The sequence below is a fragment of the Pseudophryne corroboree genome, chromosome 1 (genome assembly GCF_028390025.1).
Source record: "Pseudophryne corroboree isolate aPseCor3 chromosome 1, aPseCor3.hap2, whole genome shotgun sequence".
In the NCBI taxonomy this organism is placed as follows: Eukaryota; Metazoa; Chordata; class Amphibia; order Anura; family Myobatrachidae; genus Pseudophryne; species Pseudophryne corroboree.
Window position 1 is genome coordinate 365,513,259 of NC_086444.1, and position 24,358 is coordinate 365,537,616.

Consider the following 24,358-nt stretch of genomic DNA (forward strand, 5'->3'; position numbering starts at 1 on the left):
AATATAAAGAATATATTCTAAATATCTTCTTTGTATTATTCTAATCATTTTTATAGTCACAACTCTGGAGTAAAAAGCCTATGACATCTGTGGCAGTGCCTCCCCTGCTTATCTTTTCCTCACATCTCTGACGATCAACACACACCAAATTTCCAGCAGTATGTACTGCTGCACCTGTGTATAATGCCCACATGCACCCTTGGGCTCATATTGTGTGAAAATCTGGCTCTGGTGCTAGTCAGTGCCTCCTCAGCCATTTACCCCACCGCACGTACCTGATTTGTAGTCACACACAAATATAATTTACAGAAAGTAGATACAAATAGATTACAAGAACACAATAAGGCTTATTTCAAAACACAAAAATGTAGATATGTGCTTATTGGTTGCTCTGTATTTATCGCACCTTTCTGCAATTTAAGTAATCCCTCAGTAAATGCTATGCACTGCTCTCTGTTAATTATTCATATACAGTACTTGTGGCTGATCCTTGGTGTACTGTAATACTAAATGACTCTGTGTCTCTCTCCATGACCCAACAGATTTACTTCTACTCGTATGACGTGTTTCACGCTGCCGGCTTCCCTGAGGATAGGATTGCGTATGTTTCGTTGGGAGTTGGGGGTTTTGAATTTGTTTCCTCCATGATATGTGTAAGTTTATCACTGAAATACAATTAAGAATTGCCATTCCATCAGCCTGTCTTTGCTACATGTATATACAGCTGTATGTACTGCTCTCTAGGCATTATTATTACAGGTTGAGTATCCCATATCCAAAATGCTTGGGACCAGTAGTATTTTGGATATCGGATTATTCCGTATTTTGGAATAATTGTATACCTAAATGAGATATCATGGCGATGGGACCCAAGTTTAAGCAAATAATGCATTTATGTTTCATATACACCTTATACACACAGACTGAAGGTCATTTTAGCCAATATTTTTAATAACTTTGTGCAATAAACAAAGTGTGTGTACATTCACACAATTCATTTATGTTTCATATATACCTTATACACACAGCCTGAAGGTCATTTACAATATTTTTTTTTTTTAAATCGTAAAATTTTATTAGGAGAGATGAACATAGTTAACAGCACTCGGTAACACAGGAAATAAAAGTACAATAAATGTGGTCAGGGAGACCGTATAGAGTAAATACTTGAAAAAGCACATATTTTCCAGTAAAGAAAAAAAAAAAACTCGACATATGGAGTGTTATAACCATAAAAATACATGAGTGACCAAGAGAGGAAACATCAGAAAAGTGTGAATCCATTAAGTATAATCATCAAATCGTAGTAGGAGATCTAGTCAAAATAAGTAAGGGTGGCGGGTGGGAAGATGTAGGGAAGGAAGGAAAGACGGAAAAAAGAAAGAAAGACCTCTGACGAGCCAGGAGCATTTACAATATTTTTAATAACTTTGTGTATTTGTTTGTTCAACAAAGTTGTGTACAATGAGCCATCATAAAACAAAGTTTTCACTATCTCAGTCCTGCTCCAAAAATTCCGTATTTCGGAATATTTGGATATGGGATACTCAACATGTATTATCATTGTTATTTATTAGGTGCCGCAAAATGTCTTTAGTGCCCACAGGCAAATTTCAGTTGTCCGGAATTTTAAAGAGCTCCTCAGTATAACAACTGAAATATTTAGCACCATATGTGGATCTTTTTAAATGTCGACCCGTAATGAATGCACATGTGCACCAGCTAGAAAATCTGGAAAACATGCACCCCTGAGGACCGAATTTGGGAATCACTGCTAAATACCATCTATGGTGTTAATTATTATTATTATTATTATTATTACTAATAATATTACATTACATACACTATTCAGTGTATAATGAGAACGATGTGTAAATACTTATGTATGGGTGGGATGTACTACTACTTCCTGTTGCCCACTAAACTTCCCCTTCTCTTCACCTTTCCACCTTTAGGGATGTTTCCCTTATCGGGCTCGGATTTACTGGCTACTGAGGAAGTCACTTCCTTCTTGTCTGGGTGTTTGTGACACCTAACCTTAACCAACTCTGGACTGGGAAAGGTTTTTAAGTTCACTCTGGGCCTAATAGTCACCACGGCCCTCACTGGTCTTGGCCTATATGGACAATTCCACCTTTTATGGCCAAGCTCTTGGCACCGGTAACACCTAGTCTCTGCCCTGACTTTAATTGTTCTGAGGTCATGGTCCAACTTTGCCCCCACCCTTTCCCTCAGAGTGAGGCACTGGTCCCGAGTCTCAGAAAGTCCTTTCATTTGTTGAACTTTTAGTGCTTCCTTCAGTCTTTCCAGCTTTGGTAACATTTCCTTCATTAACATGACTACTTCGTCCTCCGATTTCCCATCTTTGACCCTAGCTACTGTCTCCTGCTGCTCTGTGACCGGCGCATAACCCATTTTAAGTCTCTTATTCGACTCCGTAGTTTAGGAATCTCCTTCACTGTTTCTTTTAGCTGGCTGTTACTTAGGGTCAGCTTTTGGAACTCTCCCCTCAAGTTTTCCAGCTCTCGTGTCTCATATAAAGAACTCTCCCTGGGTAAAGCAACCTCAGAAATGGGACTCTGCACCGATTGCTCTGAGACAGGTTCTTGCTTCTTACATAGTGTGTCCTTTATGAACTGCCTCAGTTCAGCAATTGGATCTTGAGCCTCTCGTGGTGGATCATGCTGGGGTGCATCAACCCCAAGATCGAAATCTTGCACTTTATCCTCCACATACACGGGTGGAACTCCTTCAGAAGCAGGTTCCCGAATGACTTCGGAAGTAGACTACTCTATTGCCACTATCTTAGCCATGACTACCTCACGTGGGCGAGACACCTCCAAAGGTACGGTCTTTGTCTGTGATTTGTCAGAGAAAGTCTCAAATGTGCACTGGATGTCCAGATCCTGGGTTTCCAAGACCTCAACAGAAGCAATCTCCAGCTCAGATGAGACTTCCTGCTCTAGGATGGGCTCTTGAGTAGTCATCAAATTGCCATCTGTCCAGGTAGATTCCTGGGGTTCATCATTCTGCCACAGATCCAGCAGATTAGAGGATTCTTGTTTTGGAGGTGGATGATCACTTGACATCAAGTAAACCTCTCCCAGCTCCATTACCGCTTCCTCCTCACTCCCTGTCAACTGAGGAGCAGTCGGGCATCCCACATCCTCATCTCATGTCTCCATAAACACATCTTCTGTGAGTCCCTGTGGCTGCCCTGCTCCATCTTGAACAGGTTCTACTGAACTCAGTGCTTTGTTCCACTCTTCACCCAAGCTACTATGATGTTCTTTTTCCGGAGAATGAGGTGGTCCTGCTTCGGAGGAACTTCTCACTGCCGTCCTAGGGGTTAACAACAAAACACTGCCATCTGATGTGGCTCTCTCTTGCTGCTTGAAAAACTCCTGTGGATTTTCTGTGCGCTGCGCAATAATGGCTGCAGCTTCCTCCATGCTCTGGAATGGCAATACCAACTGAATGGACATAAGTGCCTGTAAATGCTCTACCTGTGAGGAAGGGCCATCATTTTCACTTTCCAGGCAGATGGCCTTACTAGTGGCAGAGCAGGGAGCCTTCTGGGCCTTAGGCACTGGCAGCTCTGGCTCAACTTTCCTGTTCCTTCTGGCTGGAACAGGGAAACCAGTATATCCGGGTTCCAATACAGTATGGTAACACTCTTCCACAGCCTGCACCACCGTTGGCATCAATTCCCCCGAAGATGGCATCTCTATTTCGGCTGATAATGTCTCTGATCCAACCTTCAGCATAACGTCTTCAGCAATTGGTGTAGCTACACCTGTGTCTGAACTGAAACTAGGCATAGCCAATAGGTTTAGCTGAGAAACCTCCCCCTGAAGCTCCGCCAAGTCTTGAGACAGAGCCTTATTGGCCAACACCAGACTTCCATATCGTGTCTGGTCACAGGAGATTTCCTCTAATAGTCTTTGGCTATGTACTACAAAGATTTCAGATCTGGGTTTAGCCTTTGCCAAGGTTTTCTGCAACTCTGACACCTGGCCTGAGAGTTTGGCAATCTCTTCTCTACTCCTTCCCAATTTGGTCAGAGAGTCAGACAAAAGAGATTCCTTCTCCTCCAGCTTTTGCGTTAAGGTGTTCACCTGCTCTTGAAGGAAATCACATTTTTCCTTATGCTCTTCTAGCTCCTGGTCCTTTAATTGGACATTGCTTTCAAGGTCACTTATCATGTGACAACAAAAAAAGGTTCCATGCTAAAATCTTCCCCAAGATCTGGATTACTCCCCAATAATCTCTCCACTTCACTCTCCAACTGTGGGGCTTTAATAGGGTCACATAAGTTCCTGATGTGAGGTGTTAGAGCTGTCACCCCTTTTGGTTTTTTAGCATGAATTCTCTTTTTGTTACCCATTTGAAGAGACACTTCAGAATAGGCTGTATATCTGAAAATCTTTATTCACCCTGTTACTTTTGAAAACTGTAAGTGAAAGGAAAAAGAAAAATTCCTTTTTTATTTTTTTAGCAGATTAAGCTTTTAGCAAAGCACTGAAAGGTAGCATGTACATAGTGGTCACAAATACCTTACACTGTTAGTGCAAATAAATGACTTCTCCCTTCAGGCTCTTAAAACTAGAACTCAGGGATTGCTGGGACACATAGTGCCACAAAATTTCTCTATTTAAATAGAACCACATTTATAAAAGGTTTCAACTTTGCTTGATTGGTCTTAATGAGCTAATTAAAAGGGACACCAAACTCCCATTACCAGATTTTGTAGGCACAGGTAAAAATAATCTTGGAAAAGAAATTCAGTCACAAATTATCAGCTGCTTGCAACCCCTTAGAGCAAATCAGCACAGCTACTTTCAATGAATGGTGCAAAGCAGAAAAGTCAAAACAGTCCATGCACCCTGTTTAACCCCTTTGCTGCCAATGCAAACCTTTGCACCATAAACAAACACATTCAATTTGAACAAAACATATAATTATTTTTACCCTGTGGGGTTGGTTTTAACCACTACTCAGAGTCACAACACCCTTGGTCTGGTACTGATGCCCATGAGTTCAGCTTTGTCTGGAGTTTGCTGGTATGTGTGCTGCTACCTTGCGGCTGTTGGGTCCTCTGCCACGTGTGATATGGCTAGCAGAAGGGCCCCACGTTGGGCGCCATTTGTAACAGGAGTCTTGCTAGAATGTGCTCTGCTACAAAATCCACCAACGACCGACTCCAGGCTTGTGCAAAAACAACAAATACCTTTTATTCAGGTAGCTCAAAAACAAAGATATACATAAAACAAAGATCACTGTCTTTTTGTATAAACTACCAGGGAGGTAGTTTATACTACCTGCCTCACTCCCTCTTACTTAATAACCCTTAATAACCTTTCAGGTCCCGGCATCCTGACACTAGTGGCCCAGCCCTCCGGATCCCACTGTCCCTAGCAGGCCTATCACCTGAACACTAACTGCCTTCAGGAGCCCTGACTCATGGGAGAGACTCTGCTTTAAACCCAGCACACAGGTGCTGGCTGATGAAGCAGCTTCTTGGGCTAAGAAGCCTATAAGACCTGGTCTGGGCCAAATGGATGGGAACCCGGTCCATCCACACTTCCCATCCACCCCCAGGACCCTGTGTGTAGCTTACAGGTGGCAAAATACCTCTCCTGCCACAATATATATATATATATATATATATATATATATATATTATATAGCAGAAGGGTGTCACACTCACATCCTTATTAGCTCATTGTTTCTTGACAATGACCCTGCGGGGTTGAAACGTCGACTATACTATGATAACTATTCTTGAATAAAGAGACTGCTTTTGTTTTATAAATGGTGAGTGCTCTCTTCTCTTGCTGGATTCCTAGCTACAATTTATATATGGACTTATCAATATACCATTCTATTATATGTAAATGATAATGTCCCCACTCCTTCCCTCTTTCCCCCCTCCCAGCAACTCATCAACTCTGCTTCTTATATATTTGATGATCCCCCTCACCCATTGCCGGATTAACAATGGGGCAGATGGAGCTGCAGCTCCAAGCCCCCCATTGAAAATAGGCCCACAGAGTTCCCTACAGGCAGCCAGTGCTGACAGGAAAAAACTATTTCCTGTCACCACATACAGCAGCTCACTCACCTCTGGCTGCCCATTCACCCCGACCCCAAACTGGTTAGCCTGTGTCCTGACTACCGGCAGCCCACCATGGAATGATGAAACTGCCTTCCCTGTATCCGAGGCTCCACCCCTGTGCCCGTCTGAAGCCCTGCCCCCTTGCAATCTGAGGGCGCACGATGCACATTTTCGCTACTTCTTGCTGCAGGGCTTACAGACTGGTAGAGAAAAAGTGCCGGCACCTGGCGTGAAGGGGACCGTGGGGGCTGGGCCCGGTAATTCAACCCGGGAATAAAGAAGGGTTATTCCCAGGTTAAATACCGGGTCATGTGCCGTGTGAACAAGTTACCCAGGTCTATGTGACCCGGGACCTGTTCACTGCATAGGGAGAGGCAGCGCGGAGATGATCATCTCCCAGCGCCGCCTCCACACCCACTACTGATGCCGGCTCCATCCCCGCCCCTGGATGGCAACCTGACCCGGCATATTGCCTGGTCGGGATGGGAGTGTGTATGGACCAATGCCGGGTCCCACCCGAGAAGGACCTGTTTCCAATTCCCAGGTGGGACTCGGCATTGTGATGTGAAAGTGGTATATGTATTGTGTTGTGTTGTGTGTGTGTGTGTGTGTGTGTGTGTGTAAGCAAGTAGTGTCTGTGTCAGTAAGTTTATCTGTGTTGTGCGTGTGTCAGTAAGTAATATCTATCAGTAAGTGGTGTCTGTGTCAGTAAGTTTTGTGGTGTGCGTGTGCGTGTTAGTAAGTAGTGTCTGTCAGTAAGTGGTGTCTGTGTCACTAAGTTTTGTGTTGTGTGTGTGTGTGTGTGTGTCAGTAAGTAGTGTCTGTCAGTAAGTAGTGACTGTGTCACTTACATGAAATAGGACACAGCCCCTTTTTAGACCACACCCACACTACACTGGTCACACCCCCACATCACTAGTAACACCACTGCAGCACTTGTCACACCTCCTGCCAAGGCACACAATAGGCCCTTCCTAAATTTCAGCTCCAGGCCCATGTGGACCTTAATCTGGCATTGCCCTCACCCCCACCCATTATATATTTCAATGATCTTTCCCCATCACCACTCATACAGTATATTTAATAATCTTCTCTCCTCCCTCACCCCTTCTATGTTTAATGATATCCCCCCTCAAATATTTTATATTTTCTCACCCACCACAATATATATTAGTGATACAGACCTCTGCTGATTGGAGCGGGCTGCGTTCTACTTAGTCCTCCAGCTCCCAGCGTAGTCAATCAGTCCAGCCTCCCTCTCCTCGACACCAACTTTCAGATGCACAGCGCCTGTGTCAACTCGTCATCGGCGCTGCAGGAGTAGGGGAGTGAGAGCAAACAGGTACAGGAAGGTGCAGGTGTCTGGGACGATATTACTTCTCTCCAGGCTCCTCCACCACAGCAGCTCTCTGCGCTGATGCAGACAACTGCCGCACTACTGCTGAGTGTTGCTAATGGTGACGGAGCTTGAAGAAAAATGATATCGTCCCTGTGCAGCAGCTCCAATGGGGGACCCTATGACACGGGCGGCCCAGGCTTACTGACCCCCTGGGCCCCCCCCCCTTAATCCGGCAGTGGGTGGAGGAACCCCATGGGGGATTTCCCCTGTACCCTTGTTAGCGAGTCCGACCCTGCTCTAACACTTTGTCCCTGCAGCCTAACATTAACCCTCACTCTCTGCAGTCTAAACCTAACCCTCCCTACCCGAAGCTTAAACCTAACCCTCCCCCCGCAGCCTAACCCTGACCCTCCTGGGCATACTTTCGTTCATAATCCCGACGCTCGGTATTCCGGCACTCTGGTAGGTGTCAGGATTCCAGCGCCAGTATCATGGCCATTGGGATCCTGAATGTCGGCATTGTGACTATCCCCTACTGCCACATGTAACAGGTTACTGTGATCACCTGCCGTGTATATGTCTGTCATATTGCATGCAACGCACTGTGTATGAGGTGGACTACAGCTTGTTATGTGCTAGGTAATAATCATAGTATGAGGCAGCTGTATCAAGGCTATTTTCACTCACATTTAGCAAAAACATCACTTTACGCATGGTTTTAGTGTTCATTTATTTTTCATGATATATATGAAACTATTAATGCATAAGATATTGTAAATCAATGTCACCAAAATTTTTGAGACCATAAATTGTCGACAAACTTTACGGTATCAAGCTTTTAATTTTTTCAAATTTGACTGCTGTAGTTTGGGCCTTCTTTTCATAGCCGAAAAGATAGCTTTTCATAGCTTTATATGAAAATGTATGGGGAAAGGCTTATTTTCTCATCTTCCCCTGAATTTCTGTGACTAAATATCAGCCCTGGCATTTAAAGCACACGGGCCTATCTGCAATGGGCTCAATGTACAAGATTGCTGCATGCCATTAACAGCCCCAGTACCCTCATTCACTGCCTGCCATTCCCAGCCCCAGACCATGCATTCACTGTCTGCCATTCCTAGCGCCAGTCCCCACATTCACTGCCTGACAGTCCCACCTCCAGACTCAGCATTCACTGCCTGCCATTTTCAGCGCCAAACCATGCATTCACTGCCTGTCAATACCAGTTCCAGTCCCACATTCACTGCCAGCCATCCCGGTGCCAGTCCCACATTTACTGCCTGCCATTCCCAGCTCCAGATCCCATATTCACTGCCTGCCATTCCCAGCACCAGTCCCCATATTCACTGTCAGCCATTCCCATCACCAGTCCCCATATTCACTGCCTGTCACTGCCAGCTTCAGCTCCCATATTCACTGTCTGCCATTCTCAGATTCAATCCCCATATTCACTGCCATTCCCAGGTCCAAACTGCACAAGCACTGCCTGCCATTCCCAGCTCTTGTTTGACCCACCACCTGTTATACCCACCTCCAGTCCCCACACTCACTGCCAGTTCCGCGGCTTTCATGCAGAAGCCTGCCTGCTGGGCAGAGTGCATGGATGGATACGGAGCTGCTTGTCCAGGCCTTGGATAACCAGGCTAATCTGTCAGGTGCCAAAAGTGCCAGGTGGCCAGTCTGACTGTGCATGCAACTCTGCCTCAGCCTCCAGGTACTTACATTTCTGTATTCTGCAGCAAAGTCTGTGCACTGAAGCAATGTTGTTTCATCCCACAAAATCCTTTTTTTTGTTTTGTTTTCTTAAATGGGAGCTTGATTCATGGTAGCTGGATCCCTTTAAAGGTAGGCTCCCACAGAGTCCACATTGTTTCTAGTAGAGATGAGCGGGTTCGGTTTCTCTGAATCCGAACCCGCCAGAACTTCATGTTTTTTTTCACGGGTCCGAGCGACTCGGATCTTCCCGCCTTGCTCGGTTAACCCGAGCGCGCCCGAACGTCATCATGACGCTGTCGGATTCTCGCGAGGCTCGGATTCTATCGCGAGACTCGGATTCTATATAAGGAGCCGCGCGTCGCCGCCATTTTCACACGTGCATTGAGATTGATAGGGAGAGGACGTGGCTGGCGTCCTCTCCGTTTAGACACTTGATTTACTAATTTTGGGGAGCATTAGGAGTACTCAGTAGTGTACAGTGCAGAGTTTTGCTGATAGTGACCAGTGACCACCACTTTTATTTATAATCCGTTCTCTGCCTGAAAAAAGCGATACACAGCACACAGTGACTCAGTCACATACATACCATATCTGTGTGCACTGCTCAGGCTCAGGCCAGTGTGCTGCATCATCTATATATATTATATATCTGTCTGACTGCTCAGCTCACACAGCTTATAATTGTGGGGGAGACTGGGGAGCACTACTGCAGTGCCAGTTATAGGTTATAGCAGGAGCCAGGAGTACATAATATTATATTAAAATTAAACAGTGCACACTTTTGCTGCAGGAGTGCCACTGCCAGTGTGACTAGTGACCAGTGACCTGACCACCAGTATATAATATTAGTAGTATACTATCTCTTTATCAACCAGTCTATATTAGCAGCAGACACAGTACAGTGCGGTAGTTCACGGCTGTGGCTACCTCTGTGTCGGCACTCGGCAGCCCGTCCATAATTGTATATACCAGTGACCTAACCGTGGTTTTTTTTTCTTTCTTTATACATACATACTAGTTACGAGTATACTATCTCTTTATCAACCAGTCTATATATTAGCAGCAGACACAGTACAGTGCGGTAGTTCACGGCTGTGGCTACCTCTGTGTCGGCACTCGGCAGCCCGTCCATAATTGTATATACCACCTAACCGTGGTTTTTTTTTCTTTCTTTATACATACATACTAGTTACGAGTATACTATCTCTTTATCAACCAGTCTATATATTAGCAGCAGACACAGTACAGTGCGGCAGTTCACGGCTGTGGCTACCTCTGTGTCGGCACTCGGCAGCCCGTCCATAATTGTATATACCACCTAACCGTGGTTTTTTTTTTCTTTCTTTATACATACATACTAGTTACGAGTATACTATCTCTTTATAAACCAGTCTATATTAGCAGCAGACACAGTACAGTGCGGTAGTTCACGGCTGTGGCTACCTCTGTGTCGGCACTCGGCAGCCCGTCCATAATTGTATATACCACCTAACCGTGGTTTTTTTTTCTTTCTTTATACATACATACTAGTTACGAGTATACTATCTCTTTATCAACCAGTCTATATATTAGCAGCAGACACAGTACAGTGCGGTAGTTCACGGCTGTGGCTACCTCTGTGTCGGCACTCGGCAGCCCGTCCATAATTGTATATACCACCTAACCGTGGTTTTTTTTTCTTTCTTTATACATACATACTAGTTACGAGTATACTATCTCTTTATCAACCAGTCTATATATTAGCAGCAGACACAGTACAGTGCGGTAGTTCACGGCTGTGGCTACCTCTGTGTCGGCACTCGGCAGCCCGTCCATAATTGTATATACCACCTAACCGTGGTTTTTTTTTCTTTCTTTATACATACATACTAGTTACGAGTATACTATCTCTTTATCAACCAGTCTATATTAGCAGCAGACACAGTACAGTGCGGTAGTTCACGGCTGTGGCTACCTCTGTGTCGGCACTCGGCAGCCCGTCCATAATTGTATATACCACCTAACCGTGGTTTTTTTTTTCTTTCTTTATACATACATACTAGTTACGAGTATACTATCTCTTTATCAACCAGTCTATATATTAGCAGCAGACACAGTACAGTGCGGTAGTTCACGGCTGTGGCTACCTCTGTGTCGGCACTCGGCAGCCCGTCCATAATTGTATATACCACCTAACCGTGGTTTTTTTTTCTTTCTTTATACATACATACTAGTTACGAGTATACTATCTCTTTATCAACCAGTCTATATATTAGCAGCAGACACAGTACAGTGCGGTAGTTCACGGCTGTGGCTACCTCTGTGTCGGCACTCGGCAGCCCGTCCATAATTGTATATACCACCTAACCGTGGTTTTTTTTCTTTCTTTATACATACATACTAGTTACGAGTATACTATCTCTTTATCAACCAGTCTATATATTAGCAGCAGACACAGTACAGTGCAGTAGTTCACGGCTGTGGCTACCTCTGTGTCGGCACTCGGCAGCCCGTCCATAATTGTATATACCACCTAACCGTGGTTTTTTTTCTTTCTTTATACATACATACTAGTTACGAGTATACTATCTCTTTATCAACCAGTCTATATATTAGCAGCAGACACAGTACAGTGCGGTAGTTCACGGCTGTGGCTACCTCTGTGTCGGCACTCGGCAGCCCGTCCATAATTGTATATACCACCTAACCGTGGTTTTTTTTTCTTTCTTTATACATACATACTAGTTACGAGTATACTATCTCTTTATCAACCAGTCTATATATTAGCAGCAGACACAGTACAGTGCGGTAGTTCACGGCTGTGGCTACCTCTGTGTCGGCACTCGGCAGCCCGTCCATAATTGTATATACCACCTAACCGTGGTTTTTTTTTCTTTCTTTATACATACATACTAGTTACGAGTATACTATCTCTTTATCAACCAGTCTATATATTAGCAGCAGACACAGTACAGTGCGGTAGTTCACGGCTGTGGCTACCTCTGTGTCGGCACTCGGCAGCCCGTCCATAATTGTATATACCACCTAACCGTGGTTTTTTTTCTTTCTTTATACATACATACTAGTTACGAGTATACTATCTCTTTATCAACCAGTCTATATATTAGCAGCAGACACAGTACAGTGCGGTAGTTCACGGCTGTGGCTACCTCTGTGTCGGCACTCGGCAGCCCGTCCATAATTGTATATACCACCTAACCGTGGTTTTTTTTTCTTTCTTTATACATACATACTAGTTACGAGTATACTATCTCTTTATCAACCAGTCTATATATTAGCAGCAGACACAGTACAGTGCGGTAGTTCACGGCTGTGGCTACCTCTGTGACGGCACTCGGCAGCCCGTCCATAATTGTATATACCACCTAACCGTGGTTTTTTTTTCTTTCTTTATACATACATACTAGTTACGAGTATACTATCTCTTTATCAACCAGTCTATATATTAGCAGCAGACACAGTACAGTGCGGTAGTTCACGGCTGTGGCTACCTCTGTGTCGGCACTCGGCAGCCCGTCCATAATTGTATATACCACCTAACCGTGGTTTTTTTTCTTTCTTTATACATACATACTAGTTACGAGTATACTATCTCTTTATCAACCAGTCTATATTAGCAGCAGACACAGTACAGTGCGGTAGTTCACAGCTGTGGCTACCTCTGTGTCGGCACTCGGCAGCCCGTCCATAATTGTATACTAGTATCCAATCCATCCATCTCCATTGTTTACCTGAGGTGCCTTTTAGTTGTGCCTATTAAAATATGGAGAACAAAAATGTTGAGGTTCTAAAATTAGGGAAAGATCAAGATCCACTTCCACCTCGTGCTGAAGCTGCTGCCACTAGTCATGGCCGAGACGATGAAATGCCAGCAACGTCGTCTGCCAAGGCCGATGCCCAATGGCATAGTACAGAGCATGTCAAAACCAAAACACCAAATATCAGTAAAAAAAGGACTCCAAAACCTAAAATAAAATTGTCGGAGGAGAAGCGTAAACTTGCCAATATGCCATTTACCACACGGAGTGGCAAGGAACGGCTGAGGCCCTGGCCTATGTTCATGGCTAGTGGTTCAGCTTCACATGAGGATGGAAGCACTCAGCCTCTCGCTAGAAAACTGAAAAGACTCAAGCTGGCAAAAGCACCGCAAAGAACTGTGCGTTCTTTGAAATCCCAAATCCACAAGGAGAGTCCAATTGTGTCGGTTGCGATGCCTGACCTTCCCAACACTGGACGTGAAGAGCATGCGCCTTCCACCATTTGCACGCCCCCTGCAAGTGCTGGAAGGAGCACCCGCAGTCCAGTTCCTGATAGTCAGATTGAAGATGTCAGTGTTGAAGTACACCAGGATGAGGAGGATATGGGTGTTGCTGGCGCTGGGGAGGAAATTGACCAGGAGGATTCTGATGGTGAGGTGGTTTGTTTAAGTCAGGCACCCGGGGAGACACCTGTTGTCCTGTCCGTGGGAGGAATATGGCCGTTGACATGCCAGGTGAAAATACCAAAAAAATCAGCTCTTCGGTGTGGAGGTATTTCACCAGAAATGCGGACAACAGGTGTCAAGCCGTGTGTTCCCTTTGTCAAGCTGTAATAAGTAGGGGTAAGGACGTTAACCACCTCGGAACATCCTCCCTTATACGTCACCTGCAGCGCATTCATAATAAGTCAGTGACAAGTTCAAAAACTTTGGGTGACAGCGGAAGCAGTCCACTGACCAGTAAATCCCTTCCTCTTGTAACCAAGCTCACGCAAACCACCCCACCAACTCCCTCAGTGTCAATTTCCTCCTTCCCCAGGAATGCCAATAGTCCTGCAGGCCATGTCACTGGCAAGTCTGACGAGTCCTCTCCTGCCTGGGATTCCTCCGATGCATCCTTGCGTGTAACGCCTACTGCTGCTGGCGCTGCTGTTGTTGCCGCTGGGAGTCGATGGTCATCCCAGAGGGGAAGTCGTAAGCCCACTTGTACTACTTCCAGTAAGCAATTGACTGTTCAACAGTCCTTTGCGAGGAAGATGAAATATCACAGCAGTCATCCTACTGCAAAGCGGATAACTGAGTCCTTGACAACTATGTTGGTGTTAGACGTGCGTCCGGTATCCGCCGTTAGTTCACAGGGAACTAGACAATTTATTGAGGCAGTGTGCCCCCGTTACCAAATACCATCTAGGTTCCACTTCTCTAGGCAGGCGATACCGAGAATGTACACGGACGTCAGAAAAAGACTCACCAGTCTCCTAAAAAATGCAGTTGTACCCAATGTCCACTTAACCACGGACATGTGGACAAGTGGAGCAGGGCAGGGTCAGGACTATATGACTGTGACAGCCCACTGGGTAGATGTATGGACTCCTGCCGCAAGAACAGCAGCGGCGGCACCAGTAGCAGCATCTCGCAAACGCCAACTCTTTCCTAGGCAGGCTACGCTTTGTATCACCGCTTTCCAGAATACGCACACAGCTGAAAACCTCTTACGGCAACTGAGGAAGATCATCGCGGAATGGCTTACCCCAATTGGACTCTCCTGTGGATTTGTGGCATCGGACAACGCCAGCAATATTGTGTGTGCATTAAATATGGGCAAATTCCAGCACGTCCCATGTTTTGCACATACCTTGAATTTGGTGGTGCAGAATTTTTTAAAAAACGACAGGGGCGTGCAAGAGATGCTGTCGGTGGCCAGAAAAATTGCGGGACACTTTCGGCATACAGGCACCACGTACAGAAGACTGGAGCACCACCAAAAACTACTGAACCTGCCCTGCCATCATCTGAAGCAAGAAGTGGTAACGAGGTGGAATTCAACCCTCTATATGCTTCAGAGGTTGGAGGAGCAGCAAAAGGCCATTCAAGCCTATACAATTGAGCACGATATAGGAGATGGAATGCACCTGTCTCAAGTGCAGTGGAGAATGATTTCAACGTTGTGCAAGGTTCTGATGCCCTTTGAACTTGCCACACGTGAAGTCAGTTCAGACACTGCCAGCCTGAGTCAGGTCATTCCCCTCATCAGGCTTTTGCAGAAGAAGCTGGAGGCATTGAAGAAGGAGCTAAAAGGGAGCGATTCCGCTAGGCATGTGGGACTTGTGGATGCAGCCCTTAATTCGCTTAACAAGGATTCACGGGTGGTCAATCTGTTGAAATCAGAGCACTACATTTTGGCCACCGTGCTCGATCCTAGATTTAAAGCCTACCTTGGATCTCTCTTTCCGGCAGACACAGGTCTGCTGGGGTTGAAAGACCTGCTGGTGACAAAATTGTCAAGTCAAGCGGAACGCGACCTGTCAACATCTCCTCCTTCACATTCTCCCGCAACTGGGGGTGCGAGGAAAAGGCTCAGAATTCCGAGCCCACCCGCTGGCGGTGATGCAGGGCAGTCTGGAGCGACTGCTGATGCTGACATCTGGTCCGGACTGAAGGACCTGACAACGATTACGGACATGTCGTCTACTGTCACTGCATATGATTCTCTCAACATTGATAGAATGGTGGAGGATTATATGAGTGACCGCATCCAAGTAGGCACGTCACACAGTCCGTACTTATACTGGCAGGAAAAAGAGGCAATTTGGAGGCCCTTGCACAAACTGGCTTTATTCTACCTAAGTTGCCCTCCCACAAGTGTGTACTCCGAAAGAGTGTTTAGTGCCGCCGCTCACCTTGTCAGCAATCGGCGTACGAGGTTACATCCAGAAAATGTGGAGAAGATGATGTTCATTAAAATGAATTATAATCAATTCCTCCGCGGAGACATTGACCAGCAGCAATTGCCTCCACAAAGTACACAGGGAGCTGAGATGGTGGATTCCAGTGGGGACGAATTGATAATCTGTGAGGAGGGGGATGTACACGGTGATATATCGGAGGGTGAAGATGAGGTGGACATCTTGCCTCTGTAGAGCCAGTTTGTGCAAGGAGAGATTAATTGCTTCTTTTTTGGGGGGGGTCCAAACCAACCCGTCATATCAGTCACAGTCGTGTGGCAGACCCTGTCACTGAAATGATGGGTTGGTTAAAGTGTGCATGTCCTGTTTTGTTTATACAACATAAGGGTGGGTGGGAGGGCCCAAGGACAATTCCATCTTGCACCTCTTTTTTCTTTTCTTTTTCTTTGCATCATGTGCTGATTGGGGAGGGTTTTTTGGAAGGGACATCCTGCGTGACACTGCAGTGCCACTCCTAGATGGGCCCGGTGTTTGTGTCGGCCACTAGGGTCGCTAATCTTACTCACACAGTCAGCTACCTCATTGCGCCTCTTTTTTTCTTTGCGTCATGTGCTGTTTGGGGAGGGTTTTTTGGAAGGGACATCCTGCGTGACACTGCAGTGCCACTCCTAGATGTGCCCGGTGTTTGTGTCGGCCACTAGGGTCGCTAATCTTACTCACACAGCTACCTCATTGCGCCTCTTTTTTTCTTTGCGTCATGTGCTGTTTGGGGAGGGTTTTTTGGAAGGGACATCCTGCGTGACACTGCAGTGCCACTCCTAGATGGGCCCGGTGTTTGTGTCGGCCACTAGGGTCGCTAATCTTACTCACACAGCTACCTCATTGCGCCTCTTTTTTTCTTTGCGTCATGTGCTGTTTGGGGAGGGTTTTTTGGAAGGGACATCCTGCGTGACACTGCAGTGCCACTCCTAGATGGGCCCGGTGTTTGTGTCGGCCACTAGGGTCGCTAATCTTACTCACACAGCTACCTCATTGCGCCTCTTTTTTTCTTTGCGTCATGTGCTGTTTGGGGAGGGTTTTTTGGAAGGGACATCCTGCGTGACACTGCAGTGCCACTCCTAGATGTGCCCGGTGTTTGTGTCGGCCACTAGGGTCGCTAATCTTACTCACACAGCTACCTCATTGCGCCTCTTTTTTTCTTTGCGTCATGTGCTGTTTGGGGAGGGTTTTTTGGAAGGGACATCCTGCGTGACACTGCAGTGCCACTCCTAGATGGGCCCGGTGTTTGTGTCGGCCACTAGGGTCGCTAATCTTACTCACACAGCTACCTCATTGCGCCTCTTTTTTTCTTTGCGTCATGTGCTGTTTGGGGAGGGTTTTTTGGAAGGGACATCCTGCGTGACACTGCAGTGCCACTCCTAGATGGGCCCGGTGTTTGTGTCGGCCACTAGGGTCGCTTATCTTACTCACACAGCGACCTCGGTGCAAATTTTAGGACTAAAAATAATATTGTGAGGTGTGAGGTATTCAGAATAGACTGAAAATGAGTGTAAATTATGGTTTTTGAGGTTAATAATACTTTGGGATCAAAATGACCCCCAAATTCTATGATTTAAGCTGTTTTTTAGTGTTTTTGGAAAAAAACACCCGAATCCAAAACACACCCGAATCCGACAAAAATAATTCGGTGAGGTTTTGCCAAAACGCGTTCGAACCCAAAACACGGCCGCGGAACCGAACCCAAAACCAAAACACAAAACCCGAAAAATTTCAGGCGCTCATCTCTAGTTTCTAGTCAAATGCCTTGTCAGCAATTCAATGGGAGCCTGTTAGTAGTAAATTAAACTTGTTTAAATGATTCATATCTATTTTTTTCTACTTATGAATCATTTAGACAACACTATAGCTCATCAACCCACTTCTTCAACTTAACATGTACATTTTAGATGTGTGGACACTGGACTGGAAATATTCACAGAAGTTCAGTAAGGCAGTTCTGGTAAAAACAAATTGATTTTGATTGAACAATGGTTCAACTTGATAGAGAAAGACACAAAATGTATTTGTGCGGAAAGGGTGATGGATCCATAAAAAAAAAAGGGTAACAGTGTAAAATGTTATGTTTTTGTGTTTTCAGAGTTTACTTATTGATCGCTTTGGAAGGAAGACTCTGATTTTGGGAGGATATAGCCTTATGGCTTTGACTCTAGGACTTCTAACAGTCACACTCTCCTTTCAGGTACAGTAGTTCTCTTTATATCATAGGTAGTTTTTGGTGTGTATTGCGTGACCGGCGGTCAGGAGACCGCCGGTCAGCATACCGACGCTGGCATTCCTGCAGCGGATTGCCGGGGGTGAGGGAAGCGCAACAAGCCCCTTGTGGGCTTGGTGGCAACCTGCAGTCATCTCGAGTTCTAGTCCCACTCTATGGGGGTCGTGGACACTCACGAGTGGGAATAGTCCCTGTTGGTTGGCATGCCGGCCGTCAGGATTGTTAGGGTGCATCCCGCATGTGAGGTAATGTGACTGGCGGTCTCCTGACTGCCGGTCACATAACTACATCCCATACTTTTACGTTATTCACTAAATCTTCAGAGTGGGATTACACAGAGATATTTTTATATAATAAGTAATCAAACATTTGCAGTAAAGGGAAATACCTGTGGTCGTGATGCTGGTGGTCACATAACTGACAGCGGCATCCCAACACTGAAGATCCCGACATTGGAGGAGGTAAGTTTTTTTACCCTACCCTTACCCTCCGGTGGTAGCAACTAGGGTTAACCCTCCGGGGTGGTGGCTAGGGCTAACTGCCCCCCCTAGTGCCTAACCCTAATCCCCCATAGGGCCTAACCCTAATCCTCCCCCTCAGGTCCTAACCAGAACCCCAATACTTACCTTCGGGATGTTGGCTGGCAGTGTTCTGGAGCCTATCTCAGGGGCAAACGCAGGATTTACTCTGGGGGCCTCCAAATGAACAAATGTACAAATGTATTTATACTGGGGCGTTTCTAGAGAGGAGGAGGCCCGTGTGCAGGCTCTGTCTGGGCCCCCTCCTCTCTAGCCGGCAGCGCCGGACAGCTCTGGGCACTAGGGGACCCTAGCACTGTCCCAGAGCCTAGAACGCATGCGCAAATCACAGGCAAAATGTCACGGTGGCCATTTTCCCAATGATTTTCCTACTGCACATGCACGAATCGCCTGGAAAATGGCGCCACACCAGCTCTGGAGGGTAAGTATTTAAATTAATGGGTGCAGTGTGGGCTCCCCTGGTCCCTTGAGGGCCCATGTGCACCGCACACACTTCACCCTTTATAGATACGCCAGTGTATGTATATGTGACTATGGCCCACATTTATCAAGCCTTGGAGAGTGATAAATTGCATGTTGATAAAGTACCGACCAATGAGCTCCTAACTATCATTTTTCAAACATGGCAGTTAGAAGCTGAATGGCTGGAACCAGTGGCGGAACTGTGGGAATCCGTGGAGTCGGCTGCCGCCGGGCTCCTGGCCACAAGGGGGCACATCTCCTCCACTGTCTCCCGCTGCCTGAGGATCGCTCGCTGATATTGCAGACGGAGAAGCTGTGTCAGTGACACGGAAGCTGCCTCCTGTATACACAGAGAGCTGGCACTGGCTGCAGCTAGGGGGAGCTCCAGAGTGCAGCTCCTCCCAGGCCCTTCCAGTTATGTAAGCCAGCCGAGTGAAGTTCTCTGCTCAGGCACAAAAATTAGTGCTGACAAGTTGTTCATTATTTGACACACATACAGTGAATGGTGAAAGCACATGTTAGGGTGAATACTTACGCTGTATAGGATACTGGAAGCTGTGGGCATATAAAGTGGTATATATAATATATCAATCTGACATTTGAGTACATGCCTTACCTACCCCGGTACACACAATAGATTAATCTGATATTTGAGTATATGTTATACTTACCTGATATTGGTAGTTCTTGCGATCCTCGGAGTGAGAATTTTAATTCTTATCACTTCTCTATCTTTGAGCACAATTTTCTTGGATTCTAGATTCAATTTTAACCATATATTTCGCTACGCTGACCGATGTACGGCCTCTTAATTTGATAATAAAAGTTACATTTTAAACATGTTTTCTTTGTGCACCTTACCAGTACAACCCCATTCTCTTCCTTGTTTCATGTACACCTCTGATGTCCCATAGATTTTCTATATAATTTGGTAAATCTATACAGCTGTAAACTTGAGATGTCTTAATGTAAGTAAATATGTATACATGGTTCTTGGCGTTACTCGAGGAGCACCCACAGCAGATACGGTAAAAAGTGATAGGACCATTTTTTGTAGTTTATTAAATTCTACACACTGGAGGTGCAATCCAAATTTGGAACCAATTGTCCGTTTGGGCATTATCGTTCACGCAACGCAAGCCATGCATCAATAATGACATCACTATGTCAACCCTTTTCATCCCCTTAGGGGAGGTTTATTAAAACTCTAATTACATAGTTTTCCTATTTCCCACCTGAAGAATACCTGTGTTACATTTTTGTATTTTTGTATATTTTGCATACACACACACACACACACACACACACACACACACACACACACGCATATATACACAAATGTCCATATGGTATTACATTTATACATACAAGACAGGCGGCTTAAAGCAGACAGGTGCCATTTGAAAGAAGGAAGGAGCTGCTGTGGTTGTGCATGTGCATCTAGCAGCTCCCTTAGGACATTCTGGATGTGGAACGCTATGGAGCTCTCATGATTGCGATCACAGTCGCAGCTTTTGCTGAGATGGAGAAACAGCTGTCTACGTCTCTAAAATATAAAATGCAGGTCATCAGGGGGGGGTTTCCAAGTACTCAGAACCCCCCATGCGTGCACCACTGTGCCTCCTGAGTGGTGTCAGGATTCCAGTGTAGGTCACATGACCACCGTCATCCTAAGGGAATGCCGAACCATCCCACACATACATACATGAAAAGCCATACATTTTGCCAATAAACACTCAACCATCTCAACTTGTAGAATCAGGAGTAACTAACTAACCAAGTAGGAGTAATATCGGGTTTATACTTACAATTATAGTAACTAATGCCCTAAAGGTGCTGATAATAATAATTGCTTCCACAAACATTAAATCCTGGAGAGCTGTCAAAGTACATAAGCGGCAATGTACAGTGCTGGTAAGCCTAATTCAGCATGGAATGCTGCTCTGACAGAAGATGCACTGCGCGTGTGCACACAGTGAGATGCGACGGCATCTCACATGTGCGAAAGTGTCTGCTTGACAGGCAGAGGCATTCACGGGTCGGGAGGGGGCGGGAGAGGGAGTCGCGGTGGCGGTTTAGGGGCAGGGTCCAGACAACGCAGGCATGTCCGGACCATTTCCAGGGGCAGGCTGTGGCGGCTGTGTGTGTTGGGTGTCACCCCATAAGTCAGAGTAAAGAGTTGTAGGTATGCATTTTTTCGCACATCTGCAACTCATACTGAATTAGGCCCTTAGTTAATATTATGAAACATATTCCGCACATTTGTTTAGTCTGTATAGCTATATGCTATTTAGCCCAAAATACTATAAATACAATTATTAACTAGTAAAGTTTTTTCAGTTCATAAATAAGTAAACATTTTGCAGGGAAAAAGTGGGGACATTGGGTCAGATTCAGACCTGATCGCTGCAATGCGCATGTGCGTCGCCAAACAGCGACAGGCTGGTGCAAAGATTTCAATCGCACAGCCATTCACACGCTGATTGACAGGAATAGGCCGTTTGTGGGTGGTAACTGACCGTTTTCAGGGAGTGTCAGGGAAAACGCAGGCATTCCCAAGCGTTTTCTGTTAGGGTATGTGCGAATATACAGTCCCATTGAGCGGTGACTATCTGAATGTAGGACAGCAAAATTAGCAGCCCAGGATCAGGTCTGAATCACCCCATTGTCCGTTTAGAATGCATTGCAAGACAGGCATCACCACCTATGTGCAATGTGGTGTTATTTGAATTCTTTTTTCTTGTGTCTAATAGGCCACATTCTTCTGGATGCCATACTGCAGTGTTGCCCTTACATTTCTATTTGTTTTCCTGTATGGGGCTGGGCCAGGTGAGTATATCATAGCTCCTCATTTGTTACTTTTCATTTAGGGATATATTTGTTAAGACATTAAGTATCACTCAGATGTTTTAGTAATCACATGCAAGGACAGTGGAACTCACTCAGAGATGGGCACAGATGGCTGCATACGCATCCAGATCTGCGTCCATCTCCTCATCTGCTGGGGGCAGCCCAGCATGTGTGAGGCCACCTCCCAATGCATCCACAATTAGATTGCAGACACATCGGAACTAAGGTTGACCCCTGACAGCGCAGCCTGGCTGCGCTGTCAGGCGATAGGCCACCATTTTTTTATTTGGAGCAGCTGTGTGTGACGTCACACAGCTGCCCGAAAACGGTTACGGCCTGCCCTGTGTGGCAAACCGCGTCCCGCCAATGCCAAGTTGCCGCCATGCGAACGCCCGCCGCTGTCAATCACATTGGAATCGTATCCATCAGCCGCTGTGCATCCGCAGTTTGCCCCCATCGGCAAGCTGCGCTGAGGGCCATGGAAAACAATAGGGGCTGCTTTTGCGATTAAAAATGTAGATCACAGCAGTGTAATCCAGATGGCACTTAAAATGTGTGGTACTTAATACTGTATTTGTGGGTACTTTCCACATATATTTTTTAATAAATATGCCCTTGCTGGGTACACATTACAGCGACAGCCAGTCGTTGTGATGGTCGAACCGAATTCCCCTCTGCTCAGACCAGCTGGGATTCGGTGTACACAAATGAAGGATGGAACAATATATCATTCAGTCCTTCATTTACACTGCACAGGGTCACTAACGATATATCTCCCTTGGCCCTGCCGCAAGGCCAACCGGAAGACGTCGCTAGTGATCTCAGGAATGCACAAATGGGGCGTACACACTACACGATGTAGATGATTTGTCATTACAAAAAAATCGGCCTGACATCGCTGTAGTGTGTACCCGGCGTTAATATGGACTTAATTGATAACTACTTTACATTGTTTAAGACAAAGGGCGGGATGTACTAAGCGGAAAATGCGGTAAACTCCCTGTTTACCGCATTTTCCTGATGTACCAACCCCCGGCCGGCAGGACAGCGCCGCGGCGGGGTACGTACGTCCATAGAAGCCTATGGGCTTCTCTCCGCGGCGCTGTGTGAGGGATCCGATCGGATCCCTCCCAGCATGCCCTGCGGCCGCCCCCGTCACCCCGCGCATGCGCAGACTGACTTCTGGGGCCGAATCCCGGAAGTCAGGCTGCCGCTGCGCATCGCGGAGGACAGCCCTTATCGGAAGAGCTGTCCTCCGCAATGCTGATCGCATATGTTAGTACATATGCGCTCAGCATCGTGGCGATGGGCGGCGATGTACATTAGTACATCCCGCCCAAAATATTTCTTGCAGTTCTGAACCTTTTTGTTTAAGTTTAGCTTTTCTTGGTTTCATAATATTTATTCATTTCATCCACAGTTGGCGCCGTGATATCTACCTGTGTTGAAATCTTTGCCCAGGCTCCTCGTGTTCCAGCCTTTGTCATCTCTGGGGTTTTCACCTGGTTAGGACTGTGTATTCTGGGAATGTCTTTTCCATATATTGTGGTAAGTTCCAGTCTATTGCAGTAAGGTCCTAGGCTGCAGTGCTGTATTTGTTGAAAGTGGGGTGTGCTACTGCGCAGACTCTACATTGTTGCTCCTTCAAGGAAGCTCATTCCTGGTACTAAGATGGCCACTGAGAATACTACTGAGCATGTGCGGAGACAGGGCAAGACGTGGGTGGGAAGATTTCATTGTAATGTAGATAGAGACAACCAAGCAATATTTTAGGCCACATAACTAAAGGCACTGTCAAGCTTGTGGGTTGTGGCCATACCGCCTTGAAAATTCTTGGGGCCATTGCACATTCGTAAATAAAAGGGGCATGGCCACATCATCTTGAGGAGAGGTTACGCCTCTCGAGCAGGTACATGTCTCCAGACAGAAAGACTTGAGTACTTTAAGCTCACTTTTACCCGTTTTGGTGCCCCTGAATGTAGGCAGACTACAGTAAGAACATATTTGTGCAGACTGGGACAGAAAGAAAGCAGTAGTGCAATGCACCGGGGCCCCACCACGACAGCCGGAGGCACTACAATGAGTCAGACTGACTCATTGCATGCCGCTAGGTTTACCACCTCATCCCTTTAATTCTGGACACATATTAATTACACAGGTTCTGTGGCTGGCTGACTTCAAGACTCCATTTCACCTGGTTTAAATCAGCCATAGAACCTGTGTAATTAATGTGTCTAGAATTAAAGGGATGAGGTGGTCACCCTACATGCCGCCCACCAGCACTCCCAGTATCCAGACCCAAACACCGCACAGCAGCCTCCAAGTGGCCCAGACACCACACCAGAAGAGGCCGGCACAGGGCATCAGAGTCCCAGCCAACAGCGCTGCTGCCATGAGCA

At 46.1% G+C, this 24,358-nt stretch overlaps 1 protein-coding gene across 1 annotated transcript in view; it reads left to right on the forward strand.

Moving 5' to 3' along the window:
• The window catches only part of LOC134884335 (solute carrier family 2, facilitated glucose transporter member 11-like), a 61,312-nt gene that overhangs the window by 31,342 nt on the left and 5,612 nt on the right, over positions 1–24,358 (forward strand). Inside the window, exons 8-11 of the mRNA XM_063912982.1 lie at positions 543–653; positions 17,974–18,075; positions 21,863–21,938; positions 23,380–23,507. Coding sequence (XP_063769052.1) covers positions 543–653; positions 17,974–18,075; positions 21,863–21,938; positions 23,380–23,507 — 417 coding nt within the window. The remainder of the gene's footprint in view (positions 1–542; positions 654–17,973; positions 18,076–21,862; positions 21,939–23,379; positions 23,508–24,358) is intronic.